Genomic DNA, 18,829 nt, shown 5'->3' with positions numbered 1-18,829 from the left:
CCGTTAAGGTGATAAACGTGCCCCAAGACCGTGCCGCAGTCCTGTGACGTCCGTCCTTCCTGCAGTTGGGACACCGTTGTCCCCGCCCCGCCCCAGCCCTTCCTGAAACTCCCTATTCCTTGTTTTTCCTGATGCTACTACTCCGATTATTTCGCCATCATTGCTTCTGTTTTCCTTTCATCGCTTTTTCTTTCTCTTCTTGTCCATGTGCCCTGTTCTTTCTCCCCTAAAGTTTCTCTTTCACTTTTTTCAAAACTGTGCAATGACGATTCCCAGATCTTTCTTTCCAGCTCAGGTTTCTCCCCTAAGATGCAGGCCAGTCTGCCCAGTTACCTCTCAGGAAGTTGGACTGGAAGGCTGAGAGGCACCCCACGCATAGCGTTTCCAAATTAAACACACCATTATTTCCCTAACCTTGTACGTCTTATTTATTTTTTTTTTTTAATTTGTTGATCATGAAACCAGAGCTTCCATGTTCAAGCCATCTTGGTTTTGAGAGTAACTTGAAAGAAGACAAACACACTCTGCCTCGGAGACCTGGAGGCTGTGTTTGTGTCATGACACCAGACTGAACATCTGAAAACTAAGACAGGAAGGCCTCCTGGCACCAAAATGTTGTTCTGAACAAGATTCAAGGAAAGAGACCCTTTCCTGGGAAGTGTCCCTTGACTGTCCCCTGAGCTCTCAGCATCCCAGGCAACACCTTCAAGTCGGGGTCCCTCCCCCTCGCCTCGACTGCAGTGGTCGTCAGCGCCAGAGGAGGAGAGGGGTCTGCATCCCAGTCACAGGCCTGCAGAGGCGCCTTGGGCTAAGAAACGCAAAGGCCTTCGGTACCAGAGCTGTTGTGCTTCCTGGAGAGAATAACAGATGTTTCTGTTTTCCACTTTCCAAAGCAGGTACCGAGCACGGATCACCTTACACTCGCCTGACTCTAAGCTCCTCCCCCCAACTCTAAAACTTCCAGTGGATTCAAATTCCCATTGTGGCTTCAGTGGGTTGAGGACCCAGCGTTGCCGTGAGCTGTGGTGTAGGTCACAGGCATGGCTCAGATCTGGCGTGGCTGTGGCTGTGGTGTAAGCCGGCAGCGGCAGCTCTGCTTCACCCCCTAGCCTGGGAACCTCCATGTGTCACAGGTTCGGCCCTTAAAAAAAAACCCTCCAGCGTCACAGAAGCACGACCCCGCTCCCCCACCCCGAGAATGGGTCTCTCCCAGTCTCCTTCACCCACAGCCAGCCCATCCCCGGCTCCTTTCAGCTTTACCTGCAGTATTTCTCAGTTTCCTACCCATTCCTGCTGCAGCTCAGAACCCTTAAAGCCCCTGGCGGCTTGGATTTGCACGTCCTGCACTCCCACGGGGCCTGCAGTTTCCTGTACAGAACAGGATGTTTTTCCTCTTTAATTCCTTTCTCAGGTTATCCCATTTGCCTCCCGGGCCTCCACCTCCCTGTCTTTTCACCAGAGTAACCCATATTCATCTTTTAAAACGCATTCGTCATTAAGGCAAGTGATCAGAGCCCACCTTCCCGTCCCGACCCCCGGCCAGCCATCCTTCCAAGGGCGTCCCGCGTCCTGTGCTTCATGCAGAAACCCTGGGCGACTGTCTCCTCCCCCAGCCGGGAGTTTCTTGGAAGTCGAGGGCGGGCTCCGGTCTCCTTTAGCTCAGCTGCGGAAGAGCAGGTGACCTCGGGCCGGGCCATACGTATTTGTCGGGATGGATGCACCGAGTGAGGCAGTCTCCCAGCTGCTGAGCCAGAGAACTGACTTTCACTCTGTTTGAACGAGCTTTCATAGATTTGAACTAGTATCAAAATGAAAGTCTAATTGAGTTAATTTTCCAGAATGGCTGTAGCCTCACAAGCACCTCTGTTCTTGTCAAGTAGAAAGCCCTGGAGGAAGAGGGTTAAAGAGGATGGAGGGAGCGGCCGCGCAGCCCTGCAGCGCCAGGGAAGGGCTGCAGGCGCTGCTGACGTCCGCTGTCAAAGGTGTGCCTCTCCCTGTTCCCCCCACCTGAATGATGAGAGGACGCTGAAGAGAAGCTGCCTGAAAGAACTGGAAGGTCCTACAAGTGGGGTGACTAAGTTTCCGAATGTCTTGTCCTACGTAGTATAAAGTCGGGCGTTCTGTAGGCCACGGCAAAGAGAAATGTGGGCTTTTTATGAAGCCCTGCATTATCTGCACAGTAACAGAGGTGCCACTCCTACACTGAGCAGATGAAAATGACAGCCCTGAATTTGAGAATATCGTCATCGGGATAGCTTCCCCCCGGAGCACACTCACTGATTGTCTATCTTGGGCTCTCTATGCCACGCGTACTAGCATCTTCACCTGTTACTTCTGCTCCTTTCATCCGCCAAGATGAAAAGACGTGTGTGTGTGTGTATACATATATTCTATATATATAGCATATATATGATATTTTCCATGCTATTTACAGAGGAAGGTAAAAATCCATGTAAAGCATGGTGCTTTTTGATGAAGACACAGCAATTATCAAATTTTAACATATTTTAAAGTAGTAGTGTTGAGTCTTCCAAGCATGACTTCAGTAATAAGTGAATATTATAGCACTGCAGTGAGATACACATTTAATCACAATCTTGTTCACTTTTCAAGTTCACTGACTATCCTCTTACTGCTTTTAATGTTTTCAAATAACTGGGATGTTATTAATCCTAGAGTGAATGACTGAAGGAGCGTCTGTGTGTTGATATTTTAGGTTAATTTGCAACTTTAGCATATTTTCCTGTGAAAAGCATCCCACCCTCCTCGGTAGACTCCAGGCTCAGAGAATAAAAGTGAAGTTTTATCTGTGCTGAATAGTTCAGTTCCGTTTGGTTTTGCTTTTTCTTACGAAAGGCACCCTCTCTTGGCCGGAGAGACGCAGAAGCTTTTCTGAAATCACAAAATCTTTCAGAAGTTGTGACTCCAGGGAATTAGGTTTTTGAAAAGAACCCTGACGGTGCCACAGACAACACCCTCACGATTTTACTTTTTCAAAAATTGTTTCGCATTTGAAAAATACTAATTTTGATTGCGTACATAATAAAAGCGTGTTGAAGATGAGACACTTGGGCCGAGGGTAAATTTGAATCAGGACCAAGGACGTAGTCAGAGCAGAAGGTGGAAAGTGTTCAAGTCTAAAGATCCGTCTCATGATGCGCAGGTTCCAGGTGGTTCCTTCCAGCTGGGAAGGGTCAGAAGAGACTGGAGTAGAATTTGAGGAGAGTCCTCAAATAAAGTCTCCCGGAGTAATTGTGTGTGTGTGCTTGTGTCATCAACACAATCCACATGGAGGTTTATTCGTGTCTGTGGATTTTTGACTTGTAGGCAGTTTTATAAATTTAATTTTCTGAATATGGAAGACATTCATCTGCCTCCCAAGTTGACGCTGTATAACAAGATAGAGGCCAAGAGGGCTTGCTTTCCTCCGTTTCCCTCTGTGTGTGTCCTTGCCCTGTAGCTTACCGTTTTTCTTTCTTTTCTCAGTATCATTTTGTATAGCTTTTAGTAAATATGAGAAAATATGCATTATTTAATACTTATCTATGGGAGTTCCCGTCATGGCTCAGTGGTTAACAAATCTGACTAGGAATGATGAGGTTGTGGGTTTGATCCCTGGCCTTGGTCAGTGGGTTAAGGATCCCGGATCCTCATCAAAGCGGCTGAGGTCACTGCTGTGGCGCGGGTCAGATTCCTGGCCCAGGAACTTCCACGTGCTGCGGGCGTGGCCAAAAACAAAAACAAAAACAGAAATGAAGATTCTACAGTGGCTATAGTTTCCTCTAATTACTTCATGCAGTCTGTTTCATTTTTCAAATAGGTCATGCCTGAATTAAAAGATAAAATGTGTGCTACTTAGTATGTACTTGGGTTATGACAAGATAAGATGATGTCAGGATTCAAGAGGCAAGCCATGAGCCTGAGGAATTAAATCCATTTACAGTTATGTGCTAATTATATGAATGCAAAAAGTTGAGCTGTGAGGATCAAGAAGAATAAGAATAATGACTGATTTGAAGAATGAACATAAAACTGATTCTCTTAATTGTCTTTGGGTATTTGTTCCTTTTTGATCACATGTGAAAGATGGAAATGACTCTGTTACAATTGGGCATTTTAAGTACTGTTGCTCAAAAGTGTAACTTCTCCTGAATTCTGAATGTTTACGTACGGACCTAAATGAGATGAGTATTTGGTATATCAATTTGCTGTTTCTGTATAACAACCCAAAAGCTGAGCCGCTAAAGCAGTAAGCGTGTGTTTCTTCCTGGTTTCCCAGGGGTCAGGGATGTGGGTACTTCTGCCTCCAGTCTCTCTGAGGCTGCTGCCCGGGGCCGAGGTCCCTGGACGGCCTCACCGGGGCTGGAGGATGGACTGCGGGCTCAGGCGGGGCTGTCAGCAGCAGACCCCAGTGTCACACACAAGCCTCTTCCTAAGGCAGCACCAGGGTCCTTGTGACTTAGCGTCTGGGTCCCCCAGAGCAAAGCCAAAGCTGCAGCGTTTCTCCTGGCCCAGCTCAGGCGTCGCACACAGTTGCTTTCACAGTATCCCGTTAGCCGTCCAAGTCAGAGCCCACCCCATCTGCAAGGAGATGACGCTGGGTGGCAGGGCCTCTGGAGGCTGACCGCCACGCTTGGCCTTAGTGTTTCTGGGACTTTTAAAATAGGAGTGAGGGAGTTCCCGTTGGGGCTCAGCGGTAATGAACCCGACTAGTATCCATGAGGACGTGGGCTTGATCCCTGGTCTCGCTCAGTGGGTGAAGGATCCGGTGTTTCCGTGAGCTGTGGTGTAGATCACAGATGTGGCTCGGATCCTGAGTGGCTGTGGCTGTGGTGTAGGCCAGAAACCGCAGCTCCAGTTCGACCCGGGAACCTCCATACGCTGCAGGTGTGGCCCTAAAAAGACAAAATAAATAAATAATAAAAATAAGAGTAAGAAAGCAAAACAGGGATGTTTCATATAACTGTTGACAGAACTATGCGGTTTTATAGAAACATATAGTCAAGTCTCAGTGGTCTTTGTCTACTGTAAGGAGGGGTTAGTTTTAAATACAGCATGGGAATCTGTTGCACATGGTATCACAAGAGGAGCATGGTGTTTCTGAGACTGATGAGTTTTAAACCTGAAGAAGAAAAGCGAGTTGTGGCTTGAACACACATGTTTATCCAACATCACAGAACTTCCCTGTTGAGACATTTATGTGAAATTCATAGAGGTGCCCGCAGTAGTTTTTACCTGTGCATCATTTTGTTACCACTTAAAAATGGCTGTTGGCTTTTAGGGGGAAGAGGTGAGCCACTGGGAGGGAACTTTTGAACTTGGTGCAGTTTAGTCCAGTGAGTCGGACTTTGATCATTTCGATGGCCGACTTCAGAGGGCTGGCACCCAGTGGCTGGGTGCTGAGGACCTCGTGGTCAGACATGTCCAAGTCGTGTTTGCCCCTCACCTCCGAGGCTCTGTGGGGCTGGAGAGGTGAGGACTGGCCCCTTGTTGACTTGTCAAGCTGTGAGTTTGCGTTATCGGCCAGGCAGCTCGTGACCCACTCTATTTATTGCACTGGTTTGGGGGGGGAACAGGTAAAGAAATCCTGCTGAACATCCCTCCTTCTGCACGTCTGTATGAATAACGCCAGTGTTTATAGCAGCTGGAGCCCTCTGATTAAATCCCCCCAAAGCTGGAACGTTAGCAGCATGGAGCCGTTGCGGGACCCCGCTGCGGGTGGTGTTGGTTACTCCGGGAGATGCCGTTTTTCACCAGGAGCGCCGGCGAGAGCTTAGCGTGCAGTTCAAGCAAGCGCTCCCTGGGGCAGGAGGCCCAGAGAAGCCAGACACGGTCTGGGAGTAGGAACAGTGAAGGTGGGCAGTGAAGGCCAGCAGGAGTCCAAAATTATTTGTACAGGGATCAGATTAGGTTAAGTGGGAGTTCCCGTCGCGTCGCAGTGGTTAACGAATCCGACTAGGAACCATGAGGTTGCGGGTTCAGTCCCTGCCCTTGCTCAGTGGGTGAAGGATCCGGCGTTGCCGTGAGCTGTGGTGTAGGTTGCAGACGCGGCTCGGATCCCACGTTGCTGTGGCTCTGGCGTAGGCCGGTGGCTACAGCTCCGATTGGACCCCTAGCCTGGGAACCTCCATATGCCGCGGGAGCGGCCCAAGAAATAGCAAAAAGACACACACACACACACACACAAAAAAAAAATCAGGTTAAGTGATGATGGTTTATCTCCCAAGTGGTGAGAAAGTTTATCACTTTATACTGTTGAGTATTTTTTTCTGTAAGGTTCAAAATTGAAGAGAGAGTAGAAGAATTGATCATTTTTTAATGATTTTTATTTTTTTCCGTCATAGCTGTTTTAGTGTCCTGTCAGTTTTCTACTGTACAGCAAAGGGACCCAGTCACACATACACACATACCTTCTTTTTTCTCACATTATCATTCATGCTCCATCGTAGGTGACTAGACATAGTTCCCAGGGCTCTACAGCAGGATCCCATTGCTTATCCATTCCAAAGGCAATAGTTTGCGTCTGTGAACCCCAAATTCCCAGTCCATCCCACAAGAATTGTTCTTAAAACTGCCTGCAGTTACCCCGAAAGTAACTTAGCAGCTAGAATCAAAAATAACTTTCAAACTCTGGTGAGTCTTCTTATGAAATCAAGAATTGGGAAAAACAAGTCACTTTATTTTTACTTTTAAAATTTTTTTACAAGTCACTTTAGAGCATGTATTATACTAACTGATCTCTTGGGAGCAGAAAATGAGGACGTGTTTTGTCTCATCAACACCGAGTACCCACTTTAATGGTTTTCCTTTTGTGCTCAGAAAATTTGCATGAGTAGCTGTAAGTGTATGTGTTGAGTGTGGATATGTACTATATATATGTATATGCGTGTTGTAGGTATTTGTATCTCACTACATACCAAATTTAAAGGAGTAATTTAATTGAATTGGAGGAAGATTTATCTTTATTATGAGCTATTTTCATCAAAATGCCATTTTTCTAAATTGAAAAGTGCGAGAGAGATGTGCAAGTAGCTATTTCTGAGATGTCGGGTGTTGCTCCATTAATGGATCAACCGTCTGTTTAAACCTGTTGGCTTCGCCGCTCATGCTAAACCATTCCCATGAGCACCATTCGCAGGCCTCGCAGGTAAGGGTGGAGCCTAAGACAAGCAGAAAAGGAAAGGGGATTAGGAAGGAGTCCGGTGAGGCAACACTCAGGATGGGTCTGGTACAGTGCAGACCTTAGAAGCATTTCCGGATGACAGTGAACTCTTCCTGAGGTACCTTGTATTGGTGTCATAGTTATCCTTGGGCCAAGAATGAGGAGACGGATGAGGACTTAGAATCCTTGCTGGCCTACAGGCTCATTAAGGCTCTAATGTGAAGTTGGGCGGAAGGAAGGTAGGTAGCAAGGGAAGAAGAGAGGAAACTGGCCTATTTGAAAATATTTTCATCAGGCCAAAAAATATTCAAAAGTGAAATAATTATTTTACGGGAGCATTCTCCCTGCAATATTAGGCATTAAGCTTATTAAAGCTGATGAATATGTATTAAGACACTGTTTAATACCGCAAAGAATTCGAAGACAGTAAGCTATGACATACCTTACTTCTAAGGAATGTACCACCTAATGTGGGTGAAAAAGACAGATATGCCCACAGGATACAGAGCAGCCATGTTGTATTTCTTTGAAAAGACCCAAGGCTCTTTTTTTTTAAAAAAAAAAGAATTACCTGAGAGCGTTGTTATAAATGGTAAAAGTCAAGTGTTTCAGTAAAATTTAGAATTTTGGAGAACATATTATTACACATTGATAGCTTCTCAATAATTTAAGACATTTTTTTTTGCTGAATGGTAACACCAACAAATATGATTTTTTTAATGTGTAAATATGTGAAAGATGTGCATAATTCAGTGAACCAAAATATTCCAAATGATCAAGGCATGATGTTATAAAGTCACGCCTAGGTTAACTATCTATTCAGAGTGCAGAGAGATCAATGGCTATTAACATAACAGAATATGAAAATCTTATTGATATGGTTTTGGATTGTACATTGCAACTACCTTGTAGGAAATTACCAGTTGTTGTATTTTGGTATATTTTGTTGCAGTATCAAAGAAGAATTTACACAATTACCTGAAAAAGCTATTAAAACACTCCTCCCTTCTGCAGTTATATGGGCATACATTAAGGAGATTTGCAAAAAAATCACAGTCTTGTGTGATATTTTGCAAAAAATTGCCAGTCTTCTCACAAAATTATTTTGTCTTGGAAAATATACTTAACTTTTCTTTAAAAAAAAATGTTATCTGAACGTGTGATGAGTTTGTTGTTACTTTCAAATGAACTCAAGTCTTTTGTTTGAACTTCAAATTATAAGCTCAATTATTTTGTTTTGCGTTTCAAATTATAAAATGTCTGAGTTTCAGTTTTTAATATGGTAAATATTGACAGGTATAATGCATGTAAGTAAAAGTTATTTTGGTTTCTCAGTGTTTTTTTAAGATTGTAAAGGGATCCTAAGACTAAAAAATTTGGAAATTGTTACTTTAGAATTTCTTTTAGTGGAGTTCCCGTTGTGGCGCAGTGGTTAACGAATCCGATTAGGAACCATGAGGTTGCGGGTTCGATCCCTGCCCTTGCTCAGTGGGTCAAGGTTCCGGTGTTGCCGTGAGCTGTGGTGTAGGTCGCAGACGCGGCTCGGATCCTGCGTTGCTGTGTCTCTGGCGTAGGCTGGCGTCTACAGCTCCGATTAGACCCCTAGCCCGGGAACCTCCATATGCAGCAGGAGCGTTTCAAGAAATGGCAAAAAGACAAAAACAAAAACAAAAACAAACAAACAAAAAAGAATTTCTTTTAGTAAGGGCCCACTGGTGCCAAACTCTCAGATTTTGCTTGCCTGAAAATGTATTTTCATTCTTATTCTTATGTTTTCTAAGACAAAATTTATTTTTCTTTAGCATGTTGAAGATGTTATCCCACTGTCTTCTAGATTTGATTATTGCTCTTGAGAAGTCAGCTGTCATCTGTTTCTTCTTTCAAAGTTATTGTTCATTTTTCTCTCTGGATCTTTGCAGATTTTTCTCTTTGTGATGTTTTATAGTTTCGCTCTGATGTACCCAGGTATAGATTTCTCTCTTGCCTGATTTGTTGGGCCTCTTCTTTTTCTTTTTTCTTTTGCTTTTTTTGTCTTTTTAGGGCCACACCCATGGCATATAGATGTTCCCAGGCTAGGGGTTGAATTGGAGCTGTAGCTGCCAGCCTCCATCACAGCCACAGCAGTGGGGGAATCCAACCACGTCTGTGACCTACACCACAGCTCATAGCAATACCGGATATTTAACCCACTGAGCAAGGCCAGGGATCGAACCTACATTCTGTAGATGCAAGTCAGATTCGTTTCTGCTGAGCCACGATGGGAACTCCTGTTGGACTTAAGTCTGTAGATGAGTTAGTATCTTTTATCGGTTCTGTAAAACTCTCAGAAATTCTTTGTTAACACTTTGCCTCTATTTCATTCTCATTCTAGAATTATTAAACAGCATTAATTAGATCTTTTTATTGTGTTTTCTTTGCCTCTCAAGGCTATATTCTAGGTAGTTTGTTCTGTTTTATTCAGTGTATAGTTCTCCCATCCACTGGGTTTTATATTTTCCATTTCTATAAGTTCTGTATGGATCTTTTCAAATCTGCTAGATTACTCTGTGTAACCTCCTGTTAGTCAGCAGATAATTTCAAGTTTTGCCTTTTATTTTTTTAAACACTGTAAGCAGAGTTGTTTTATAGTTGATAATTGTAGCATCTATTTTCATTACAAGTCTCTTTATACTGTCTGTTATTTCTTCTGGCTCTTCCTTCCTTATGTGTTTATCCTTGATTTTGTGTTGCTTTTTTTTTTCCCTTAAATAATTATCTGTATTAATAATATGAGGCCTAGAAATTAAGTTACTTCCTCTCAGGATGATCAGGGCTGAATGCCTAGGCACTTTAAAGTCCAGATTACTTTAAATATGGTGTCCTGAGCCGTCAAAGCTGAGAATTCCTGAGATCTGATTCATTCTTGCCTAATTGGTATAGCCTGTTGGGGAGGGAGTTCTATTCGACTCTCACTTTGACAGGCCCTGGATTTGAAACCTGTTTTCTGTGTCAGAACCAAAGATCTGATTCGCCTTACACACAGATGCCCTCGGAGTGAAACACCTGGGTTCTCTGCTTTTCCTTTAGTTTTGGTTCCAGCACTCATGTTTTAACCGTTATGGGAAACTGCTTCCAAAGTAGTGTTTTTAAATTTTAGTCTAACCATTCAAATAGGGAGTGCTCGCCCTATGGATATAAAATGCCACTGTAATAACTTGGACCTCTTACCTCATATATAAGGCAACACTCATTCATTTGGCCTTGAGAGACAGCACATCATGGATTCTAGACTTGGGGTTGCCAGGGGGGAGGGGGGACAATGTGGGAGGGACGGGGAGTTTGGGGTTAGTAGATGCAAACTATTCCATTCAGAATGGACAAGCAGTGAGGTCCTGCTGTACAGCACAGGGAACTATTCCCAGTCTCTTGGACTAGAACATGATGGCAGGTGACACAAGAAAGGGAATGTGTGTCTGTGTTTGTGTGTATTTACATATATATGTGTGTGACTGGGTCACTTTGCAGTACAGCAGAAATCGGCCCAACATTGTAAATCAACTCTACTTTAAAAATACTATAAAAAATAAAAGATCACGGGTTCTGAAATCCGGCTGCCTGGTTTAAATCATGGCTCTGCCGCCTGTGGTCTGTGAACTTGTGCAGGGCACTTCATCTCTGTGCTTTAGCTTCTTCATCTGCAAGAGGAGGAGGAGGATGTCAGCTGTTACCTCCTGTGGTTGTGGTGATCCAGTGAGAGGGGCCGGCAAGCACCTGGCCCTCCAGTGCTCACCACAGTTGTCAGTGCTGGGTAAATATTCGCTATGAATTACCTTAAGCATGTATCGAGTGTCTTCTTTCTTTCTTAAAAAAAAAAAAGTTTTAGAATCAAATAGACCGCGGTTCAAAGCCTGCCACCCATTTACCCAAACTCCTTTCTCGCTCTAATTCTGTTTCCTCGTCTATAAAACGGGTCATGATACCTCCTTTGAAGTTGTGAGGATTAGATGAGGCGATACCCGGGAAGCGCCTAATAGAAGACCTACGCGCTTCCAGGCGCTCGGTAACTAGAGCTTTCAGATGACTGACCCGGGGCCACGTGCTGGCGGGGTTTGCGCTGGGCTCTCCTGACGCCGGCGAGCGCGCCTTCCACGGGCCCAGCTGAGTAAGCCGGTGTTGATGAAGAGACAGGCCGTGGTGCGGGTCTCATGAGAAGCTGGTACCACCACCAGGAAAGGGGCTGGAGCCTCTGCCTCCCCCCGCTCCTGCCGCCCCACCGCCGGGACCCGGGACGTGGAGAAGCAGGCGGGTGAAGCCCTTGAACCTCGAATCTGCAGCGACGGCCGGACTCTGCAAACGCCTTTTGCTGCGGGAAGCACCAAGGGGCTTTGCGGTCGCGTCCCTGTACCTCTCTGGCTTGACTCCACGCTCAGGTTTGACTTCTCTCTCTTTCGTTGACAGTGTCATCAGCAAAGTGGTCCCAGCTCCTGAGGCGAAGCCAGCGCCTTCTCTGAACAGACCCAAGACGCCGCCGCCTGCGCCGGTCCCCGCCCCGGTGCCCATGCACGTCAGCCCTGCCCCGGTGCCTTTGCCCCTCCTGGCCCAGTGCAGCGCGCCCCCTGCCGGCCTGCCAGCCCCGCCTCCCGCCGCCGCGGCCGCCGCCAGCGCCAAAGCGCCCGTCCGCAGCGTGGTGACCGAGACCGTGAGCACTTACGTGGTGCGCGCCTTTCCCGCTTTGGCGTATTGCAGGAAAGGGCTTAAGGGCCCAGTCCTCCCGGGAAAGTGGTTTCAGTTAAAAAGCAGTGTTAGATGTGTGGTTATGGGAGTCCAGAGGCAATTCTGTGCGGCTGGAAAGGTGTTTTCCAGCTCTCGGCTGAACAGGGCTGCGTGCCGGTGCTCGCTTATTGGGCTCCATAAATAACGCCGCAGCACTGGTTCGCTTTCTTTCACATTGTGCATTTACTCAGCCACGTCATATGCAGAGGTGAATAGTGATATTTAAACTCCTCATTGACTTTCTTGATCAGGCAATTCAAGTGTGGAGGTAGGAGTGCAGGTTATGTAATTGCGCCCTTCTGCTGGCCCGCTGCTGCCTCTGAGCAACAGCACCCATGCCTGCATGCATCTCCTTGCCTAAGGTCCACCATAGACCAGGGCTCACACAGATGGAGCTGGGCTTGCAGGCCACAGAGCTTCCTGAGGCCAAGCCGCCTGCCCTCCAGTGGGAAACTCACCTTGTGATGAGCTGGGCACTGTTGGCACAGGACGGTTTGCCTGGGTCTCCCCCAGACTGAATGTATCAGGTCTTAGACCCTGAATTCAATCGAGTAGTGAAGCCCTTATATAAATAGTTCTTCGGCCCGCAGAGAGACACACAAACACGCAGCAAAAAGGTTCCAGGCACATGGAGGTCCTTGGTGAACTGACACATCCAAGGCCACCAAGCGTGTAGCCTGAGCTCTGCCAGCCTGGGGGTGGCCGGGATCCTCCTGAAGAGATGTGACCAGAGGACTCCGGCTGCTGCTGTTGTTTGCGGTGGTGCAAAGGCACCTCTGTAAAGGCATTTTGGAAGGAAATTTCAACAAATCATTAGATATTCGAGGAACTATAATGATACAAAGGATAGAAAGAAAATCTCAAAGGTATTCAGGGAAGGTATAACGACATGAAAAGTTCACGGGAAATATTAAGTTGGCAATTCAAGACAAAAGTAGAAGACATGACGCAAAAACCTGTGATCGTCAGCTCAGTCCACTCAAGGACCAGTTGCTGCAGGTGTTTCATGGAGGCCACATCACCCCCAAGATGAGCTGATCAGAGGAGATTTTACACTTAGGCTCCTCACCCGCCATTTCTTATAATTGAGGGGGTTGTGTTGTGTTGTGTCCCCAGATTTCTGATTCTCCAGTGGATTTTTGAGTCTCCTCCCTGGAGATGGATCAGAGTGGCCTAGATGAAAAGCCTTCTGTCTCCTCAGAGACATTGTGTAGACAGAAGACAAAATGGGTGAACCCGAGGGAGGACACAGGCTCTAGAGTAGAAAGACCGATTTTGTCCCTGTGTGGGATCGTGTGGCATTAGAATTGTCACTGACATTCCCTCAGCTGCAGTGTGAGCCAGGGTTACACCCATCCCGGGGTTGTTTTCGGATGCTGAAACCAGGTAAGATACATGAAAGAGCTTAGTAAACCGTGACAGGCGGGGTGTCGCTTATTACGGGGGCTGTGGCACATTCCTCAGGTAGCAGGGTCACCGCCTCCTAATTTCAGGAAAGGTCAATCAGCAGCAGGACTGGCCATGCGTGGCAGCTCCAGGGCACAGGGTGCTGGACCAGCCTCTGCCCCAGACAGCTGGCACGTGCTCACTGGTGGTCTCTCCCCTGGAAACTCGAGAGGACCCGGTCAGGGATGTCCCCTCCCAGAGGCTTGTCTAGAATGCTCTTCACGTCAGCATCCTCTGCTTTTGTAGAGGCCTTTTCAGGAAGGACGCATCAGCAGAATGAAACACCTCTGCCCTCAGTACACCCATCACACACAAAGAAAGTCATTTCTCTTCTGCACGTCTAGTCAGTGCTGGATGGAAAGCAGAGGAAGAGACCATACCTTTTTGCAAAATAAACGGAATGAAATCCTAGGCTGTGTTATTGGAGAAAACTTTAGAAAATGAGCTTGTAAGTCATTGCAGTTTTTGAATGCCTGTCGTAGAAGTATTCCTTCCAAATTGGCCTCGTTAGTGTGGCGTTGGTTCAGTTCGGGGTGCTTCTCATTTGGAGTGGCTGAGTGAGGTACAGTGGACCCCAGAGCACACCGTGTTTGTAGCAGAATAATGTTAAGACAGGGCCCTGGCCTCCTGCGTCCCTTATTTCCTTTGCCCTTTGGTTGGTTGTACTTTGCTGAAAATGTCATAAAGGGAATGGAAAGTTACTTAGTAACAACTCTTTTATATCCTTGATCTTATCAGCTCCTTCAGGAGAAGGGCTTGGCTAATAAGTAATAAGGTGATACACGCGCATTTGGCCCAGTGATGAATTCCAGGCCTGCGAATGCGACTGAGGAAACACCACTAGCCCTCGAAAATGTCCATCGTTACTGCCATCAAGACCCGAGTCCCTCAGAACTTGTGTTTACAGTATTTTTTTAGAGACAGGTGGCCATGGGTCGTATTGCCCAGAGAAATGATTCTAAAATGCTTGGGTTGTAGGAGTCACAAAAGAGAGTTTGAAGTACTCCTTGGAAATGTCTTCCACTGAGCACTCAGTCCGTGGCCGTCCTCTCTTGCCTGTGATCCCAGGGTAGCGATGGCCTCGATCACAGCTTTAGTACGTTGTCCGCTGCTCTTGGGCTTAGGGGGTGGCTTGGTTCGGTGGTTTTGTTTATGCGCTTGGTGTCTTAGCTTCATGCTTATCCTGCCCGCTTTGGGGGCTTTGTCCTCACTGCCTCTCTCTTTTCACTCCCTCCCCTGACAAACCCCAGATCCGAGATGAGTGGGGGAACCAGATCTGGATCTGCCCGGGATGCAACAAGCCGGATGATGGGAGCCCCATGATCGGCTGTGACGGCTGTGACGACTGGTACCACTGGTGAGTCCCCCGGGGCCCCAGCAGGGAGTGACTCCGGTCCAGTCTGGGCTTTCTCCCAGCTCAGCTCCCTCCTGAGAACAGTGTCCCGAGCAAAGTCACTGAGCCAAGAGAATGTCATTCATATTCAATCACCAGCCTTTGGACTATTGATACTCAGCCTATATTCCAAATGTTTTGCTCAGCTTATGTGTCCTTTTTATTTAAAAAAGAGGAGATATAGGGGGTTCCCGGTCCTTCCTTCCCAGGCATCTTTGTAACAGCTGGATGCTTCATGGGAGCACCGGGGGAACCCCTGTACGCCTGCCCCCTACTGCAGAAGTGACGAGACAGCGTGTCTGGTTTCTGTGCCTCTTTAGCCCTCCCCCAAACTGAAGAAACACCCTCAAAAGTCATGCAGGCTTCCCGATTTATCCTTAAAACATCAGATAATGGAGCTCCCTGCTGGCTCAGCAGGCTGAGGATCCCGCACTGTCACTGCTGTGGCTCAGGTTCGATCCCTGACCTCTGGGAGCTTCCGCACAGCTCAGGCGCAGCCAAAAAGTCTATATACCAGACGGAAGAGGGTAGGGATCCCTTTCGGCTGGATGACGCCTCTGCAATAAAGACAACCCCGGGGCTCACAAGAGTGAGACTGTTTCTGGCTGAAAGGGTGGATGAGCTCCTCGGGTGCTCCCCGGGGGCTGGGGAAGGGGCCCAGGGCAGAGCAGCACCATCCCAGCCCTTGGGCCTGGATTTCTGGTGAAGGTGCTGCAGCCTTAAAAAGTCATTATATATCAGGAGTTCCCTCTGTGGCTTAATAGTGATGAACCAAACTAGTATCCATGAGGATACGGGTTCCATCCCAGGCCTCGCTCCGTGGGTTAAGGATCCAGCGTTGCGGTGAGCTGTGGTGTAGGTCGCAGGGAGGGCTTGGATCCCACGTGGCTGTGGCTGTGGCTATGGGGTCGGCCGGCCGCTGCAGCTGCAACTTGCCCCCTAGCCTGGGACCCTCTATGTGACACGGGTGCAGCCCTAAAAAGATTGAAAAAACAAGCCCCAGGGAAAGAGTAGGTGTAGAAAGCACGCCTGTTTGTCTCAAGCCCTGCTCCCGCCGCCCGCAGGCCCTGCGTCGGGATCACGGCCGCGCCCCCGGAAGAGATGCAGTGGTTCTGCCCCAAGTGCCCCAACAAGAAGAAGGAGAAGAAGCACAAAAAGCGGAAGCACCGGGCCCACTGAGCCCGGCCCTGCGCCCACGCCCGCCCGCCCGCGGCCCGCCTGTCGCCTCCCGCCGCGTCCCCGAGGACGGAACGCCACCCTCCCCGCCGGCCGCTCCCGTCACTGGGCGGCCCGTGGCCACGCGCTGGGGACCCGAGGGACACCCCCGCGGAGGCGGGAGGCCACGGCCGCCGGCCCCCGTTACCAGTGACAAGTATTACGAGCGAAGAGCCCGCGCGCCCCCCGAGCCCCCGCCTCCCCCAGGGCCTTGGCCGCGAAGAGGCCGCGCGCCCCGGGCGGTGGCCGCGGTGCGTGTGTGCCCCGCAGCCCGCCCTCCGCAGGCACATCCCCCAGACCAGAAAAGACGGCTCCATCCAGGTGGAGTGTCCGCAATATTTTTGTGATGAAAATATATGAAGCTCCCCCTCCCGCCCTGTTTTTAGTACTAACATATAAAATGTGCAGGCTTTTTGTGAAATACCTTCTATTTTTTAAGAAAAAGGTTTCTATCATGTCCTGTTCACTTCTGTGCCTCTTCGTTTCGTTGACTCTCGCGTATTCTCTGTCTCCGTTGCCTCCTGACTTTGGCCCTTCTCTAAACTGCTGGCGTTCTTCTCACGGCTTCTGCATGTCATCACCTTGTACAAAATGCTTCAGACCAGAGGCTCTCCCCGAATGTAAATAATAAATATTTATGAAGTAGTTATTTTTAAAAATTTTTATCGTCTTTAATTCTGGCTTTCTCTGAAATCCACTGTGATTTCAGCCACGTCTGTCATTTCTGCTGTACAGAAGCAAAGAAGGCGAGAACAAAACAGCCCCAGGTCGTTCAGAGTTACCTGCCTTGACCTGAAGCCACGGCAGTGCCCAGAACCCTGAGGGAAAGGACCCTAGCAGTTGGAAGAAGAACAAGGCAGTTTAAATCTGTGGTTTATGATTTGAGATTGTTTTGTCATCTCTTTTGTGTCTGTACATTTCTTTGACTTACTTTCGTTTCAAAGGACATGTAGATTCCCTGAAAGTAAAAGAAAAAAAAAAAAAGAAAGAAAGAAAAAACATATACTGGAGCATTTTGTGTTTATATTGTTTTATTTCTGCACATCTGTTCATTGATATTGTGGTTGAAGGCTGAAATGAAGTATATTATGAAATTTTTTTTAAAAGAAAACTCATCAAATTCAGGGTATCACAAAACTTTATTATATTGCTAGACTGCCCACTATTTATTATATGTTATAGATCTGAGAGAGAAACCAAATGTTTTATTTTTAATGTAAAACATCAAATTTAATTTTATTAGCATATTTTAGCAACTTTGGAATAAATATGGACTTTTACTTGATTTTGAAGTAATCCCGATTGGGGCCAGTGTAATGGATATCGTGAATGCTAGAATATGGGCTTTGAACCTAATACAAATATATTAATAGAAATTGTGATTTTTTTAAATGCCACGTCAATTGATATTAGTGTATGAATTAATCATATTTTAAAACATATTATGTGGTTAGAGAAATGAGCTTTTCTGCCATGAATGTTAAATTGCGACTCGGTGGAAATGGAGTCACCCTTTCAAGAGTGCAGTATCTCATTGCCCTCCTGTTTCCAGAAGCCACGATTTTTCAATCCCTACAAAGAAACAAAGCCTCTATGTTGAGATCTGTGTTTTTGGTTCTATTAATTTGAGATCATCCTAAATACTTTATACAATATTTTCACATATGCACAAATCTACCCATTAGTGCTTTTTGGAGAGGGCTGGGGGTGGGGAAGTGCAAAATAAAGATTATTGGCTATTTCATAGTTTGCTTTTCCATTTTCTTTATTTAGGATTTAGTTCTTGAGGCATGGTCAGTGGATCTGACGTTGCCACGTCTAAGTGAGCTGGTCATGCTACTGAAAGAAGAACGGAGGTGCCTGTATGAGACTTTCCCCCAGCCCCACTGTCTGGGAGACTTCAGCCCACACGACACTGAAGGAATTTCAATCAGTGTGTTGTCCCTTGCTATTTCATGGTTGCTTTCCTAAATCCAGTTCATGATTTTATAAATGGCCTTTGCAATAATAAAACCAAAGAATCATTTTCAGGGGCTGGATAGCTCGAGGGATTAGTAATGGGATAGGGAGCCTTTCACCCCAGGGCAGCGAGTTGCAGCCAGTCCAGGTCACCAGAGACCCGAACTGGTGACCATCTCTGACTGTTCGGTGGCCTGTATGAAATGCCTGGTGGGCTCGGGGTCCACCGGACGGCTGTCGGTGTGCCAGGTGTCTGTACAGCTGCCAAAGGAAGTGTGAACTGGGAAGTAAAACACGGTGCTGCCAAGCAAAGTTAGAAAGGTGGGCAGAGTCGTCTCATAAAGGGACACTGAAGCAAAGAGAAATTACAGATGCCTCTCGGAGAGATGGAAATTCATTCACGTTCCCTAACGAAGGCGAACAGAACAGGGCAGGGAAGAGCCTGGGCTGGACGAGGGGCGGGGGTGCACTGGGCAACCTGTGGTTTAATCGGGAGAAAAACCCGATGGGACCCACACGGCAAGGAGAGGAGGGTTAGGCTTGAGGGAGAAAGGATGCGGCAGCAGGAGGGGAGGCACTGCCAGGGCTGAGGGCCTTCCACGCAGAGGCACGAGTGCTTCCTGGAGTTCCCATGCGGCTCAGCAGCAGTGGAAGCGGCCGGCATCCATGAGGACGAGGTTCGGTCCCTGGCCCTGCCCAGTGGGTTAAGGATCCGGCGTTGCCATGAGCCATGGGTGGTGTGGGTCACAGATGCGGCTCACATCCCATGTTGCTGTGGCTGTGGTGTAGGCCGGCGGCTGCAGCTTCAATTCGACCCCTAGCCTGGGAACTAGCATATGCCACGGGCTTGGCCCTAAAAAGAAACACACACACACACACACACACACACGTGAGGTATTTCC

General features: G+C 47.4%; 1 protein-coding gene across 3 annotated transcripts in view; it reads left to right on the top strand.

Moving 5' to 3' along the window:
- The window catches only part of TAF3 (TATA-box binding protein associated factor 3), a 154,158-nt gene extending 136,444 nt beyond the window's left edge, over positions 1-17,714 (top strand). For all 3 annotated transcript variants that reach the window (XM_084980984.1, XM_021064999.2, XM_084980985.1), the window contains 3 exons: positions 11,600-11,855; positions 14,611-14,717; positions 15,818-17,714. In XM_084980984.1, coding sequence (XP_084837110.1) covers positions 11,600-11,855; positions 14,611-14,717; positions 15,818-15,932 — 478 coding nt within the window. In that variant the 3' untranslated portion in view covers positions 15,933-17,714. The remainder of the gene's footprint in view (positions 1-11,599; positions 11,856-14,610; positions 14,718-15,817) is intronic.
- The last annotated feature ends 1,115 nt before the right edge of the window (positions 17,715-18,829 follow it).

The sequence above is a fragment of the Sus scrofa genome, chromosome 10 (genome assembly GCF_054392235.1).
Source record: "Sus scrofa isolate SSC_HxYL_T2T_F1_AM1 chromosome 10, Sscrofa_HxYL_maternal_Yorkshire_Landrace_v2.0, whole genome shotgun sequence".
Lineage (NCBI taxonomy): Eukaryota > Metazoa > Chordata > Mammalia > Artiodactyla > Suidae > Sus > Sus scrofa.
The sequence above is the reverse complement of the archived record's forward strand: the minus strand, read 5'-3'. Positions and strand labels throughout refer to the sequence as shown.